At 39.9% G+C, this 17,138-nt stretch overlaps 1 protein-coding gene across 1 annotated transcript; it reads right to left on the bottom strand.

Moving 5' to 3' along the window:
* Positions 1-899: 899 nt before the first annotated feature.
* Positions 900-14,358, bottom strand: LOC110956841 (interleukin-15-like). Its single transcript, XM_022202574.2, has 6 exons — positions 14,078-14,358; positions 5,401-5,483; positions 5,010-5,100; positions 4,776-4,820; positions 1,957-2,085; positions 900-1,817 (listed from the first exon to the last, which is right to left on the bottom strand). The coding sequence occupies exons 1-6, from the start codon at positions 14,144-14,146 to the stop codon at positions 1,713-1,715; spliced, it is 522 nt and encodes a 173-aa protein (XP_022058266.1). The 5' UTR covers positions 14,147-14,358; the 3' UTR covers positions 900-1,712.
* Between the last annotated feature and the right edge of the window lie 2,780 nt (positions 14,359-17,138).

The raw sequence follows: 17,138 nt of genomic DNA, 5'->3' as shown, positions 1-17,138 counted from the left end.
TGAACACATATGGAATTATGTAGTGAACAAAAAAGTGTGAAATAAGTTTAAACATGTTTTATATTTGCACACACTTGGCATTCTCTTAGAGCTTCATGAGGTAGAACCTGAAATGGTTTTCACTCCACAGGTGTGTCTTGTCAAGGTTCATCTGTGGAATTTCTTGCCTTCTTAATGGGGTCGGAACCATCAGTTTGTGTTGTGCAGAAGTCAGGTTGATTGACAATCCTATTTGACAACTAATCCATATTATGGCAAGAACCAAGCAGCTAAGTAAAAAGAAACCACAGTCCATCATTACTTTAAGAACTGAAGGTCAGTCAGTCCAGGAAACTGCAAAAACTTGCATCCCAAAGTGCGATCGCAAATGTTTTTTTTGTTTATTACATAATTCCATATGTGTTCATTCATAGTTTTGATGCCTTCTGTGAGAATCTACAATGTAAATAATCATGAAAATTAATAAAAACCATTATATGAGAAGGTGTATCCAAACTTTTGATAGGTAGTGTTCAGTTTTTTGTTTCAGTTTTGCACTTCTTTTTCATGGCCCAAGCAGCAAAAAACAATTTGACAGTTCAGTTTGTGTAACAGCATTTCAAAGATCTGATTTCCTAATCCTGCATTTCCACTGCTGACTTCACAATTTGTTAAAATCTAAAATATTCTGTTTCTGTGTCTAAGAGTATTAGAAACCAGTTACACTGCATGTGCGTCCTCCTGTACGCTTCACTGGTATCTGAAGCAACACCAGCACACGTTGCTTTATTGCAGGGCTGGTTTCAGTCCAATAACACTGAACATAAACACAACTTGTTTAGTAAAGACACTCCACAGATTACCTTTAACAACTCTGAAGATAACAGAAAGGTGAAAAAAAAAAAATCACATGAAAATGATGCAGGTAAGATATTATTTACTGGAGTGAGTGACCAGCTACTGGAGTCATGTGGGCATGTACAGTAATATTCAGTAGTGTTGCAAGGAGCTTAATAACATACATTCTGTACAGTACAACAACTGTACAACTGAGAGGCAGACGTCTGCTGTATAAAACTACCAATAGCCTGAGACGTATGAGTTACCGTTATGCTGTACATTCAGCTACATTACACAGTCAATTTAGTGCCAGCTCTCTATCGTATAAAATACATAAAGTCTTTCTTTTCCTCAAGGACAGCATGGTTTGTCATGGTTAGAGTGTGATATTTACAAAATAAAAACACATTTTTACAAATATATATATAAATGTATATGGATATATATATATATATATATATATATATATATATATATATATAGATACAAATACACATTTGTAGCTTACAGTATTTACATCGTCCTATGATTTCTGAATCTTCTGCCAGACAGTCATATAATCCATCCATCCTTTCTCTATACACCGCTTTATCCTCACTAGGGTCGCTGGAGCCTATCCCAGCTGACTTGGGCGAAGGCAGGGGACACCCTGGACAGGTCGCCAGTCTGTCACAGGGCTACATATACAGACAAACAATCACACTCACATTCACACCTACAGGCAATTTAGAGTTATCAATTAACCTCAGCATATTTCTGGACTGTGGGAGGAAGCCGGAGTTCCTGGAGAAAACCCACGCATGCACAGGGAGAACATGCAAACTCCATGCAGAAAGATCCCAGGCTCAGGCCGGGATTTGAACTGGGGATATTCTTGCTGCAAGGCGAAAGTGCTAATGCCGCTTAATGCTGCTCATACTTTGCAAAAGTTTATTTAGTCTCTTCAGGAATACTGTGATATTTTGCAGTGAGTATGATTCACATGGTGGGCAGCCAACCTGAAATTCAAATAAGGCAAAAACACATTAGAAAAAGTGAAAATAGCACAAAGGTTTTATGTGAGACACCATGATTAGTTTGCTTCCGTGCAGTGGTGTCTATGTGAGAACAAACACTACATTACAATTTTTTACTTACTTCAGGTTGCAGCGACTCATTGAAATGGAAGATGCAATCTAGTGCTGTAAGTTCAGTAATTTCTTCCTCATCCATGACCATCATCAACTCCAACATGTAACATTTGAGCGACATACTTTTGCAGTTGTCCTAGGAGAGAAAGGAATCCCTCAGTTTGGACACACACCGTTACAGATTTAGCTAATTAACAGCTGCGTCATCTACAGTCCTTTAACATTAATATCTGCACACACTGCAGTTATTAAATGAAGAAACTTGATCACAGATTTCTGTCTTTTAACATTTTACTTTCAACTTCTAATTTTAAAGTTCTACAGGATAAATACAAAAGTTTTTGTCAAGGATGTACAGTACCGTCAACTAATAATATCAACTTTAGCTCATATAGAGCAACTTCAACTAGTGTATATGACCGTTTGACAGTTTGGGGTCATTTAAAAATGTCCTTATTTTTGAAAGAAAATGAGTTTTTTTCAATGAAGATAACATTAAATGAATCAGAAATGCATCCATCCATTCTCTATACTCCGCTTTATCCTCATTAGGGTCGCGGGGGGTGCTGGAGTCTATCCCAGCTGACTCAGGCGAAGGCAGGGGACACCCTGGACAGGTCGCCAGTCTGTCACAGGGCTACATATACAGACAAACAATCACACTCACATTCACACCTACGGGCAATTTGGAGTTATCAATTATCAGAAATACAGTCTAGACATTGTTAATGTGCTAAATGACTATTCTAGCTGGAAACAAATGATTTTTAATGGAATATCTCCATAGGGGTACAGAGGAATATTTCCAGCAACCATCACTGTGTTCTAATGCTACATTGTGTTAGCTAATGGTGTTGAAAGGCTGATTGATGATTAGAAAACCCTTCTGCAGTTATGTTAGCACATGAATAAAAGTGTGAGTTTTCATGGAAAACATGAAATTGTCTGGTTGACTCCAAACTTTTGAACGGTAGTGTATGTCCATTTAACAGCAAACATCATTGATTTTAAAGAATAAGAATGGCAATAGTTTGTGTTTCTAACAGCAAACACCTTTTATAAATGGCCTAAGATGTAACCCTTCTTTGATAAAAACCCTTCACAATTCAGTTCAATTTAATTTTATTCATGCTGTGCTGCGTCACAACATGTAATAAGTCTTTTAGTGTACGTTACATGGTAACATATTACAGAAAGAAACACAGTAATTCTTAATAATGTCATTATTCACATGCTCTTTTCTATCTGCTTTTTAAATATGTTTGTCGAAGGAGGGAGGTGGGAAAAAAGTGTTTGTTCAGAGGGTGTCAGAAGCAGGAACACTGGTGTTCAAAGGAAATGCATCACCTTGGAATTTCACATTTCTGTCCTTGTTGCATTATTGCCTAGCAATGCAGGTAGAAATATAAACCAAAGGCTTTTATAAAGGGTTCAGACAAAATTAACTCATATTTGATGAGTGTTTCTCAAATAGATCCCAAAATAAACAAAACAAAAACGAAAATAAGCTTCAAGGTGCTTCAGTTCATCATTGTAAATTGAAAACAAAATGAAAAGTTCACCAGGCACCATCCTGACATGAGTAAAGACAGACTGATAGGGTTTTTGTCTCTGGCAAAATAAAATCACAGATGACAAACTGATGAAAATTGAGAAGACAAGAAGTTAAATTCAGGTATAATAGATAATTTTCAGTCAGAAATACCTGGAAAATAATGTAACAATCATTGGCAATCATGCTTACTGTTGTGTGTAGCCGCCCTTCCAAAGAAAACACCCTGACAAAGTGTGTTTGCCTAGAACCGAAGCGAACAGCTGATGGAATGTCCTGTGTAGATTTTCAGACTTCCACTGAACAATGACAAATAATAAATAATTGTCTGAAGCAGAAAGACATGAGAGCTTGGAAGTTTGTGTGTGAGCTAATAGTATGAGATGTACGCTGATGTAATGGTTTATTTATGGAGCACAAATCAAGCCTATCTTAATTTAAGCACAATACTAAGATAATGTAAATAGAAATTGTACAGAAATCAACTATACAATAACAACTGAAATTAACAACAGCCGATGTTGATCTTCTTTGATTATGATTTGCTTGCAGCATAATTTCACCTTAGTATTCAGTTTTTCCTTTGATTTGAACTTGCTTCGATTTCAGTTAGCTTAAGACCATTCTAGTTTTGTTCTTTCATAATGATTTGCTTGCTGAGCATACTTCTTGGTAAAAAAAAAAAAAAAAAACGAAATAAATGAAGAGTTTGGCATGCCTAGGCCAGTTTATACCTGTTGACACATAAAGATTAAGCATGTTAAACTTGGGGTGTACTTTGGCCTAGGCAAGTTTACACCCTGGTATATTCTGGCTGGGGGTTTAGTCTGGCCTGTTACACCAGGAAAGCAGGGATGCAAACAAGGGTTTAATTTAGCTGCAAGGCAAAAATGCTAACCACCAATCCACTGTGCAGCCCACGATCACGGAAATACTGCTGCAAACTTTGGTTACTTGGACGGCAATTACAGTTTTAAGGAATGATGCACTTTCTTTGAACACCGGTGTAGGTGGGACGGACTCAAAACAAATCAACTGTAACAGTGTCTCTTATTAATGTGAGACATTTTCTAGAGAACACTGGAGGCCGATGAGACTCCCAGGGTTTGGCCACACGTGCAATGCAACGTAAAAATGTGTTAAACTCAGGCTTTAAGTTCAGTTTCCACAATACAAGCTGAAACATCATTGACTCAGTTGTGCAGATGCTTTCTCTGATCTTGTCATCTTTTTCCAACTGATACCAAAGCTGAAATTACAGTTTTACAACTTACTTTGACATCATCGAATGAAGGAGCATACAGCATAGCATCAGAGTTCTGAAAAAAAAAGCGGAAAAAAACAATGAAGAACAGTTGTGGTTTTGAATAATGACAGCTGAAAAGAATACCCTTCGAGAAAGCGTAAAAAAAAGTTTCAACACAGTCTCAACATACAGTATAAATGTAATAAATAAAATGTGAATGATAAAACATAACCAAAATATTAGTTTTGATACCTTCTCTCACCTCAATGCTCTTTCTCAGGTCCTTCAAACAAGTCTGTAGATGATCTGTTCCAGGCACAAAAGCATGTGCACATGTAGAAAGACTCAGGAGGCTTTAAGAGAATGAAGACACAATAACTGCATGTTAATCGTGAGATCATAGAGATGGTTGAAATCTGCTGTAGATTTTACTGTTCCATTGTTACTACTTACTACCTATATACTATATTATTTACAAACCTCAGCATGAGTTTATGAGCGAAAGAAAGTGACTTGACTTCACACTGATCTTTCAAACATTTTCCCTGATTTGTTTTAGTCAGTTACTTTCATTCCAGTCCAACACAGTTTCCTAATTTTTCAGTATAATAACCAATATTTATTGTTAAACAAGTCATACGCTGTATGCCTACCTGAGAACTAAGAAACAAAGCCACACCTGAGTTTTGTGGCTCTCTCTGCACAGGTTACAGGTCAGCTGGAACTGGGAGCCTTTCTAGAAATTGTACAAGGAAAAGTTAGAGTGGAATCCTTCACGTGACTGTGTTGAACTTGAATGAGGCTGTTGAGAGAAGAAGCTTGTTAACAAGGACAGTTTCACCTCAGAGTCACTTTATGGGCACAGTAAACCTATCTAATCTGACTCTTTTAAGCATACTAAGGTTAATCGTAGAGTTCCTCAGGGTTCTGCTTTAGGACCGGTGCTGTTCACATTATACATGCTTCCCTTAAGCAATATTATTAGAAAGCACTGGATTAATCTCCATTATTATGTGGATGACACTCAGTTGTGGGCTGCACAGTGGAGTAGTGGCTGGAACTTCCGCCTTGCAGCAAGAAGATCCTGGTTCGAATCCCGGCCTGAGCCTGGGATCTTTCTGCATGGAGTTTGCATGTTCTACCTGTGCATGCGTGGGTTTTCTCCGGGCACTCTGGCTTCCTCCCACAGTCCAAAAATATGCTGAGGTTAATTGATTAATCTAAATTGTCCGTAGGTGTGAATGCGAGAGTGATTGTTCATCTGTATATGTGGCCCTGTGACAGACTGGCAACCTGTCCAGGGTGTCCCCTGCCTTCGCCCGAGTCAGCTGGGATAGGCTCCAGCCCCCCCCCGTGACCCTAATGAGGATAAAGTGGTGCATAGAGAATGGATGGATGGACACTCAGTTGTATTTATCTGTGAAGCCAGACGAAACTAAACAGCTAGCCAGACTGCAAGATTGTCGTAAGGAAAAAAAGACCTGGTGCGGTAGTGGCGGTGGTGGTGGCGGCGGCGGCTTGTGACACAGAGGGCCCAAAAATTCGGATCTGTTTTCATTTTTAGAAAGTTCTGGCCAACATTTCCTGATGATAGATTGAACCCAGTGTAAACCGACCTTCGTTGGCTTCGTTTTGTCTTCAGCAGAGGTCTTCAGCATCTTGTCTTGTGTTTATGCAACAAAGTGAAGCGCGACGTCAGAGTCGGCAGACACACGGCCATTCGGGTGGTGTTTACAAATACGAATGGAGGAGCCGAAATGAGCCGAAGAACACGGCGGGATGAGCCGAAGTGGGCCGAAGGCGCAGGGAAGAGACGAGCTCCGAATATTTTCATCTGGGGGGAGGAGGGAGTGATCACATAGACATATGTGTATATGTTATAGACATATGTGTATATGTTTATGTGATTACACGAGGAGATGAGCCGATAAGTGCCGATGTGGTCCGAAGGCGGAGGGAAGACAGTAACGCGGCATATTCTTTCCACCTGGTAACGTCCGACGGGGGGTGGGGGGGCCAATATTCGGATACCAAATTAATATCCGGATAGTGCCGTAGCGAACGAATATCCGGATATTCGGGTCCAGCCCTAGTCCATACACACAACAAAAGTCACACCCATTATTGTGATTGTGTCTGGTTGAAGACTACAGAAACAGTGGGGCATTTCTTGTCACATCCCTGGGACCTGGTCTTTTGGGCACAACAGAGATCTTTACTTTGCTCAGCAGTCATAGGACCTGAGATTCTCCTGTCAGCTGTCCATCATCCCCGATGTTAACATGATTCAGATTGATCTGCTCCAGTGAAATCCAGTAAAAACAGCCCTGGCTGACTCTCGGTCTGACCTCTATACCTCCTAGATCTTCTAGTTTTATTGGAGATCTGTTGACCATGTTGGTGGTCGGCCATTTTTAGTCATCCTACGGTTGGCTGTGATTTTTTAAAAATATTTTAAAGTTAGAAAAATTTCTTTAAGGAGCTTTTCCACATTTTTATCTTTGACTAACCCTTTAATCTGTGTCTTGATCTTTAGACTTCATAAGCAAAATCAACTTTCTAAGACAATTCTCTTACTCCATCTTCCGTAATATTCATATGTATTTAATACCAGACAGAGATAACCCACACAACACGTTTCAAATGATATAGTATAGATTTAAACTAAACTTAATAACTAGTTGGGCCACCCTTGACTGTGATAGTTTGTCATCAGTCTTTCACATCGCCATGGAGGGATTTTGACCACTAATAATAATAATAATAGAATCATTTTAATTTGGCCGCATTAGATTGTTCTCCTTTTAAGGTCTTGCCACAGCATCTCATTTGGATTCAAATTAGGACTTCGACTCGGCCACTCCAAAAATTAATTTTGTTCCTTTTCAGCCACTTTTCAGATTTGCTTGTGTAGTTTTGGGTCATTGTCTTTCTGCAGAACCCATTTGTGTTGAGTTTTAGGTCATGAACTGATGGTGGATATTCTCCAGCTGATAGAGAGCAGAATTCATGGCTTCGTTAATTATGACAAGTCGTCCAGGTCCTCCAACCGTCACACTACCACCACCATGTTTCACTGCTGGTATCATGTTCTTCTTGTGGAATACACTATTAGTTTTACACCAAATGTAACCCTCACTCATGTCTTCCAGAAAGTTCCACCATTGACTCATCCACAGGATGTTCTCCCAAAAGTCTTGGGGCTCATCTAAACATATTTTTTGTAAATGCGGGAAAAATCTTTATGCTGTCAACAATCTTTACTTGTTGACAAGTTGTGGTTTGTGCCTGGTAACGCCCTTACTGTGGAATCATGTAGACGGACCTTAATTGAGGCCAGTGAGGCCTGCAGATCTATTGATATTCGTCTGAGTTCTTTTGTGACCTCCTGGACTAGACATCAACGTGCTCTTGGAGAAATGTCGGTAGGCCGAGCACTCCTGGGATGGTTCACCGCTGTTCCGTGTTTCTCCATTTGTGGATAATGTCTGCAGTTTTCGGGATTGATAAATGTCGATGACTTTGTTTTACATCGGCTCCTGAATCTCTTTAGTACGTGGCATCATGTGCTGCTTTTTGAGTTTACTTCACAATGCCAAACAGGTTCTATATAGTGATGCTTGGCTGGTGAAACTGAACCCAATTGCCGAATGAATTTGGTCATTTGATAGATTTGTAGCTAAGAGGGCACAATTTACTTTCATCTGAAAAGAGAACTTTGGACCACTTAGCAACAGTCCAGTTCTTTGTCTGCTTAGCCCTGCTAAGATCGCTCTGACATCGTTGGGTGTTCAGGATAGGCTTGACAATAGGAATTGGACACTTCTTGCCCATTTCCCAGACACATCTGTGTGTGGTGGCTCTGTATGTTCTGGCTCCATCCTCAGTCCATATTCTTGAATCCAATTTCCTTAACATCCTCTCAAATCTATGTCCATCCCTTTTGTTCCTGCACTTTCTCCTTTCAGTCGACTTTGCATTCATGTGCTTTGATACAGCATTCATTACCTGTAAGCTATGAACAAATTATTTCTGTTGGTAAAATAGTTAATATGGTTAAGAACCATTTCCAAACTCAAGTCAGTTCTGTCTTTTCCACAGAAAGGTAATTCATGTCTTGACTACATCATGCCTGGGCTATTACAATTCTGTATTTGTAGAGCTCCCCGTTTTCATGAACTCAACTGCAGATGTTTCAAAATGCAGCTGTAAGGAGGTTGGCTGGAACTAAAAATTGCAAGCACTCATTGTCTTCCTGTTTTGTTTTAGATGGATTTCTGCCTCTTAATGACCAGATCCCATCTTATACTGACTCTTACTCCTAGTGTGTCGCAACTAAAACTAAAAGGTGATGACTGCAGTTGCTGCTAAATGACTGTCGAACCAGCTGGCAGTCTCTGCTCCTAAATCCTGGCCTTTTGACCCACTAATTCTTCCACCATATCAAGATTATAAGATTTGTTTACTTGCAGTAGTAAAAAAAACTTTACTTACTCTGTAGCATGAGATAAGTGTAAGACTTTAGTAGCATTTCAAAGCACTGTCTCTGATGATCTATTGTGACATCCAGGTGTCTACTGATGTCAACAACATAATAGCTCATTTCACTGGAACCTGAGGACCTTGAATAATAATACATCTTTCACAAAGAAAAATTATCTGGTCTAGATCAATAAACAAATCAATAGTACATGTTGTTGGTAGGATTTGACGTAACTCAGAGGTGAGTTCACCAACAGCTCATCTGACCGCACCTGAATCATCTACTGCAAATTCACCTCAGACTAATTGTGGAGAAACAACTGCAAAATATTTCTGGACCGTGCAACAAGATGACATCCATCAGATGTACATGTATATTTTCCATCTCCAGCCTTCACAAAACTCCTCAGAGTGTATGACTGTACACCACCGTTCAAAAGTTTGGGCTCACCCACACAATTTCACATTTTCCATGAAAACTCACACATAATTACACAAGAGTTTTGTAATCACCCATTAGACTTTCAACACAATTAGCTAACACAATGTAAAAAATACTCAGGTAAAATCTCTCCATAAATAACACCAACATTTTAATGTTTTAGGTAGAACTCTGAACACTAATCACAGTCCTTTTGCACTGGAAAGCCCTTTGACTCTGTTGCCTGACATGTGCTGTACAATAAACAGTGACCTGACTTGACTGTAAAACACTGACAACCTCACATCCAGGGAGTTGTGAAGTTGTGGTAACCTGTTCAGTTGTTGGTGGAATATTGTGCGATGAGTCATTTATTGCACATTTCAAGTAACTTACTCATCACCAGAAGTTTTCTGCACATGCAGGGCTAAACAAGTTGAATAGCACGAGGTTGTTAAAGAATACACAAGCTGAAGAATGGCACATTTACAAAGTATTAAATAATAAAGTTTTTAATAAAATCACTTTCTGGATCCATGTTGAAGCAAACACAGAGCTACAGTTTGTTAAGATTGAGATTAAGATTGTTGATTTTGCTGGAAATGTTCCTCTGTACCTCTATGTAGATATTCCATTAAAAATCATCTGTTAAGCTAGCCTATCCGCGCTAGAACCAGGTCTGAAGACACAAGGGTCTCGGAACTCTCAACAGGGAGGGAGGTGGGCTAAAAGGTTGTCTTTCAAATCGCTCTGCAGCAATTGGGTAGGTATACAACCAATCAGCGCAACGAATAGGCTGACGTAGTTCCTAGAGCGCCGGAAATCAGAGGATGAGGGAGTTCGGTGAAGCCTTATTTATACAGTCAATGGGTGAAGCTCAAGTATATTACAGACATGTTAACAGAAAGATTATTTAGAGTCGGTGCTAATGGAGCTCAACAACCGCTGTCGACCCTGGCAGAGAATTAAATTCGTTGCCATGGGTTGTCTAGCGTGGCTAGGCTAGTTGTTTCCGGTTGTTTCTGTCAGAATCGTCGCGCCTCTGTCGTCACTTAGTTACGCCCGCCTTCTGACTCTACACTTCATGGTGATTCGTCGGCCAGTTTTAGGAGCATCCAACCTCGAGGCTTACCGAGGGTAACTAGACCCACCCTGGCAGAGAATTAAATTCGTTGCCGTGGGTTGTCTAGCGCGGCTAGGCTAGTGCTAAGCTGTAAATATGCAGGATTCTCTGCACATTTTCCAACCAAAACGCAGCAGAAATAGATGCTTTTCGACTTGATGACAGCACAATGTTTAATTGACAGCCTTTTTACTGTGCAAACATTACAACACTTGAATGCAACAATGAAGATTTGCAAAAAGCTCTCAGTGACTGACCGATCAAAAGTTTGGGGTCACCCACACAATTTCATGTTTTCCATGAAAACTCACATTTTTATTCATGTGCTAACATAACTGCACAAGGGTTTTCTAATCATCAGTTAGCCTTTCAACACCATTAGCTAACACAATGTAGCATTAGAACACAGGAGTGATGGTTGCTGGAAATGTTCCTCTGTACCCCTATGGAGATATTCCATTAAAGATCAGCTGTTTCCAGCTAGAATAGTCGTTTACCACAATAACTATGTCTAGACTGGATTTCTGATTCATTAAATTTGATCTTCATTGAAAAAAAATCATTTTCTTTCAAAAATAAGGATATTTGTAAGTGAAACTTTTGAATGGTAGTGTATAAACCAGCTAACTAAGCTAGAGGCTGTTTAAGGCATTTGTGGCTTTTGTGTTTGTTGTGTTGGTCACAGCTGATCAACCTGACAGAGAACTATCCACTGATCTAACAGCTGATACTGGGACGTTTGCAGCTCCAGCTCACACATCACATCTCAATTCCAGGAAGCCCAGGGAAGAGTTTTATTTGATTTGTGAGGACAAAGATGGAGACGCATCACAGCTCTGACTGAACATTCAAAACAGAGAGTGTTCATTTCAGTCAAACAACACAAACGACTCTACTCTGATGGTTAGCTGGAGTGGAATCATCTATGAAGTCGTCCTCGGAAACTGGAAAAGCAAAGACACTTTCAAAAACCACTTGGCAGATGATTGGATCATCTGCATGCCATAAAGCACACCTGTAGCTGCCAGCAGAGCAACCGCATGCTGGATTATCTCGAAATCCTAGGATTCACACGAAAATCCTTTGCAATGCTTTGGCAACATCACAGCAATTTACTAATATCGTGTTAGAATATGCTCCTGGCATAAATGCAACACATAGGTGCAGATGAGCTGAGCAGCGAGTCTCCACTTCAGTTGCTGGCTGGCAAAACACATCATCCCCTACTCTGTCTCGAATTACAGTATGAAGTAATCTCGAACAAAACCATGATTGTATCAGCGCACATAAGTAGGAGGTTGGGATGGTGGAGGGAGCAGCAACATGAAGCTAATCAGCGCAACAAATATGTGCATAGCAAGGATTTAATATCCCCATTTTACAGCTGCATGAGTGTAACTGCCAAACAGCTGTGAATGAGCCAGTCTGTTTCTACCACGACAGGTTCCTCATCCTCTTGATCTAAAAGCTACAGTAGCTGTTGCCAGTTAGAGATGAAGCCAACATGAAGCAAAAAAACTGTAAAATGTGTTTAGAACTGTTTAATTGCATAGAGGGAAGAGATGTGATAATGACATAAATATGGGGGTAACAGTGCATATTTTCGAGCGGTCTCTCTCTGAAGGCATCCATAAAGCTGCACTCAGTTGTAAAGTCAGTTGTAAAGTGTAATGAACAAGAAAAAAAATAACGGGAGAAGTTCAAAGCCCGCTTACTTTCACTTGCACGCATTTGAAGGCATGAGTGTCAGTTTCATGAAGAAATACTTGGACAACGTCATCCCAATTTTGCGGAACTGAAGCTGACGCCATTTGACAAATCAGAAACATATCCAAAGATATTTGATTTGTGATGATTTAAAATGAGTATACAGTCTAAAACAGCGAAAAGCTGTAAATATGCAGGATTCTCTGCACATTTTCCAGCCAAAATGCAGCAGAAATAGATGCTTCTCAGCTTGATGACAGCACAATGTTTAACGACAGCCTTTTCATTGTGCAAACATTACAACACTTGAATGCAAAAAGCTCTCAGTGACTGTCAGCTACACTGCCGATCAAAAGTTTGGGGGTCACCCACACAATTTCATGTTTTCCATGAAAACTTCCACTTTTATTCATGTGCTAGCATAACTGCACAAAGGTTTTCTAATCATCAATTAGCCTTTCATCACCATTAGCTAACACAATGTAGCATTAGAGCACAGGAGTGATGGTTGCTGGAAATGTTCCTCTGTACCCCTATGGAGATATTCCATTAAAGATCAGCCGTTTCCAGCTAAAGTAGTCATTTATCACATTAACAATGTCTACACTGTATTTTTGATTCATTTAATGTTATCTTCATTGTATATGGTGTGTGTCATTCTGCAAATCAACAGAAAGCAGTTCTGATTGATCACCTTTGTCCGACAGTAAAACACTTCTATAACACTTTTCTGTAAACACATATGTGTAGGGAAGCTGTTATACTTATTATTTTTGGTATATGGCGGTGCATACATGACAACAAAAACTTACACAGTAAAATACACTGTGAAAAGCTATTTTGTGGAGAAAAAAGTGGTGAATAAAATTTTATTGAACATGCTTTATCTGCCTGTCAATGTTCATTTTTGGCCGATGCACAATATTTAATTTTAAAGCCTGATAATACTCCTGATATTATTGTGCATACCTGAAACAAGCGGGGGAAGAAGCTTTTCTGTCAAAAATAAAGACATTTCTCAGTGACTCCAAACTTTGAACGGTAGTGCATACTAACAATAAGGTTTCTATTTTTTTTAAATATATCAGTGCAGTCTGAGTTCTTTTCCCATCAATGTGAGCAGAAGTACTGGAGTGCAATAGACAACTACTGTAATGCCACAAGAATGAACTTGAAATAAACTCTCGTAAACGTGCACACGCCTCCTCCTCCTCTTCATGTGTCTGACGGACTCCAGATGTTTTTGTTGTTTCCAAGCAGGAGGAGGAGCCTGTTCAACTACAATCACCAACCGAAAATGAAACTAAACCAGTGCCAGGCGGAGGTTTTATTTGTTGTTTTCCACCAAATAACCATAACGCCACACAGCTCACCGACAGAAATGTCTCCAGGCGACCCACGTGGATCACCACACCTCCGACGTTTACGCACCGATTATTTCCTGCCAGACTACGCTATTTTTAAAAACATAAAAACCCTACTTGTGTTTTCACTACGACTCCAAAACCTGACGTGTAGCTGGCACCAGTGTGTGTGTGTGCGTGTGCGTGTGTGGAGGAGAGGACCCTCCAGCCATGGGTGCGGAGCGGCGGCTTACCGTGCGCTGCTCTCCGGGGCATGTGAGTGGAAGGAGGATCAGCTGGTGCGCCGTCATGAAGTCTGTCATCTGCGCAGCGGCAGCAGTTGCTCTCCTACCCAGCGGAGCGGCAGGTCAAGCTCACATTTTTTGCGTTTCATTTGTAGTTGTGAAGCCGGTTTGTCTCATTTGGTGCGCGTCCAGTGTCACTGACAGTGGAGCGGAGCCGGAGTGCACTCCAGGATCCTCAGAGTCTCACTCCCGCCCCGCTGCGGTCCATTTGCTCACTTCACTCCTCCTCTGATTCGTCACTTTCCTCTCACACCAGTCAGAGAAGCCTGATCTTTTAAATTGCACGGATTAATAAAACTCAGTGCCGCAGTCATGGTAACAAACACCGCCCTGAAATGCTCGATCAGGTCGGATTTGATTGTTTCATGGCAGATTTAACTTTTCAGCTGAGCGCAGGGAGCAGAGGAATCTTTGCTCTGAAGGAAATAGCAATCATTTATCAGTCCACAGCAGAGCAACACATATCACACAGTGAAGAGATCAGCGGCAGAAGGGTTTTTCCCATACGGTAAGTGAGAGTGAAGGTGACTGCTTCAGGGCTCCATTACTCACCAAGAGTCAAGGGTTTGTGTTCACTTCATAAACTTTCACTGTTGTCTGGGAACACACCTGAAAACAAGGGGTTGTAAATGTTCACAGGGTTAAAGAATCAGGCTAATTCCTGGGTAGGTTTTCTATGGTGCAAACGAGGAAGAATACGGGCTGCAAATAAAATCACGATATGAGGAAAGCCTCCTACAACAGTATTCATTTTGGGTAGTTTGGTCAGCTGTGACAGACTGGCGACCTGTCCAGGGTGTCCCCTGCCTTCGCCCGAGTCAGCTGGGATAGACTGCAGCAATGAATGGATGGATAGTTTGGTCAGTGTCTGTGCGGTAGAGATGGGATTTATGACTCTTTGAAGTAGTGGCAGATCTTCTGTTGGGGGGCGGGCGGGATTTGAACCGGGGATCTTCTTGCTGCAAGGCAAAAGTGCTAACTACTACCCGATGTGCAGCCCTGGCAATATGTAGTTTTATTTCATTTTATTTTTCATTGACAGTAGTTTCATTCATACCCTCCCAGGAAGCAATAGAAGCAGCCACTTTGTTCCCAGAGAGGGAACTGCCCTGTGCAACTAAATAAAGCTGCAAAAAAAGCTTAATTTCATAGTCTTTCCCCCCACTAAAACACTAAAATCAAATTCTGTTTTAGTGTTTTTCTTAAACCATCAGTACACTCTTGTAGCAGGAGGTAAATTCTAAATAACATAACCTCATTATGGGAGTCATTAGGTCATGCCCTCACACAGTAGGGTTTGTTAAGTGCCCTAGTGGCCAGGTGTGAATGGTTTGTTATTTTGCACTGAGAAATAAATTGTTGAATAATAATTTGTTTTCCATGCATTTGTATCACTCAAAAACATGCATCTAACTCAGGTTTGAGTCAAAAAAGGTTAAAAATCGTTTCACGCACAAAAAAAAGGCAAAAATAAAAATTCACCATGCCGGGAGGGGTGAAGGCAATCGGGTCGGCCAGCCATGCCAGCGAGGTGTCCCTTATTTATTTTTCAGGGAGTTGGCAACCCTAACCATAGATATGAACAAGTAGATAGGACACGCCCCTTTGAGCTGTGTGCTACGGCGAGGCTAAGCTAGTGGGGGCAAAGTTTCAGTGCATTCTGTTGATGTAGACGGCCTGAAAACGGAAACAAGTTTGCCGTCTGACTGTGCTGCATATAGTTGCACACTATGTCGTACAATTAAGACAAGGAAACCTGGAATAACTTTTCAGCTCTTTCTTCATTATTGAATCTTGTTGAGAGCTTCCAGTCTATGAGAGCTAACTAGTTAGCCACTAGCAAAACACTAATGCGAGCTAGCAGCTTGACAACCAAATACCAGACGATTAACAGTAGCTATAGTATAGTTGTACAAGCAGTAGTAGTAATACTAAAAGTACAAGCAGTAGTAGTATAATTATCTGGAAGAGTCGTAGAAGTAGTATCAGCATTTGTAATAGTATTACAAATAGTTGTAGTAGCAGAGACAGCATCAGCAGCAGTAGTGTCTACTTTTGATCTATCATAGATCTGTATGTATATATATATATATATATATATATATAACAGCCTATAGCTGGAGAGATAGAGAGATAGATAAATAAACATAAATTATGATTTGATTACCTTTACAATTACATCTTTTGATCTAAAAACATTTTCTATATATGTATATATTTTTATCTTTCTCTTTTTTGTTCATATAGCTATATATCTCATTATTTACAATGTTAATTTTACATTTATATATGTAATGGCTGAAGGTAGAAAGACTTTTTTCTGTTTTTTTAATCAAATATGCTCTATTAATAGTACATGTTTTGACATTGACAAAGTAAACCACATGAAAATTGGTTGAGATATATAGAGCTATCATATATATATATATATATATGATTCAAAACCAAAAATGAAACCAACACAAGCAAATTACGGCCGAATTCGTTTTTTGGATTTCAATTTTCCGTTTTTTCGTTTCAGGTCTCAAAACGAAAAAACGGAAGCACGTGACCGCTGACCGTCACGGGTCAAATGGACTCCCTAATTTGCTTGTGTTGGTTTCATTTTTGAATTGAGAAAGAAAGAAAACGTTTTTTCGTTTTTGGTTGAAAACGAAAAAACGAAAATTGAGCTGTTTTTCCCTTTCTCGTTTGTTGGTTTGGTCAGAAAAGTGATGGTTGCTGGAAATGTTCCTCTGTACCCCTATGGAGATATTCCATTAAAAATCAGCCGTTTCCAGCTAAAGTAGTCATTTATCACATTAACAATGTCTAGACTGGATTTGTGATTTATTTAATGTTTGTTGAAAAAACTGCTTTTCTTTCAAATATAAGGACATTTGTAAATGACCCGAAGCTTTTGAACGTTAGTGTGTATGGTGTGTGTCAGTCTGCAAATCAACAGAAAGCGGTTCTGATTGATCACCTTTATCCGACAGTAAAACATTTTTATTATGACGGGAGTAGTCAT

Source organism: Acanthochromis polyacanthus, chromosome 3 (assembly GCF_021347895.1).
Source record: "Acanthochromis polyacanthus isolate Apoly-LR-REF ecotype Palm Island chromosome 3, KAUST_Apoly_ChrSc, whole genome shotgun sequence".
Lineage (NCBI taxonomy): Eukaryota > Metazoa > Chordata > Actinopteri > Pomacentridae > Acanthochromis > Acanthochromis polyacanthus.
Note: the sequence above shows the minus strand (reverse complement) of the source record. Positions and strands in the feature narration are given on the sequence as shown.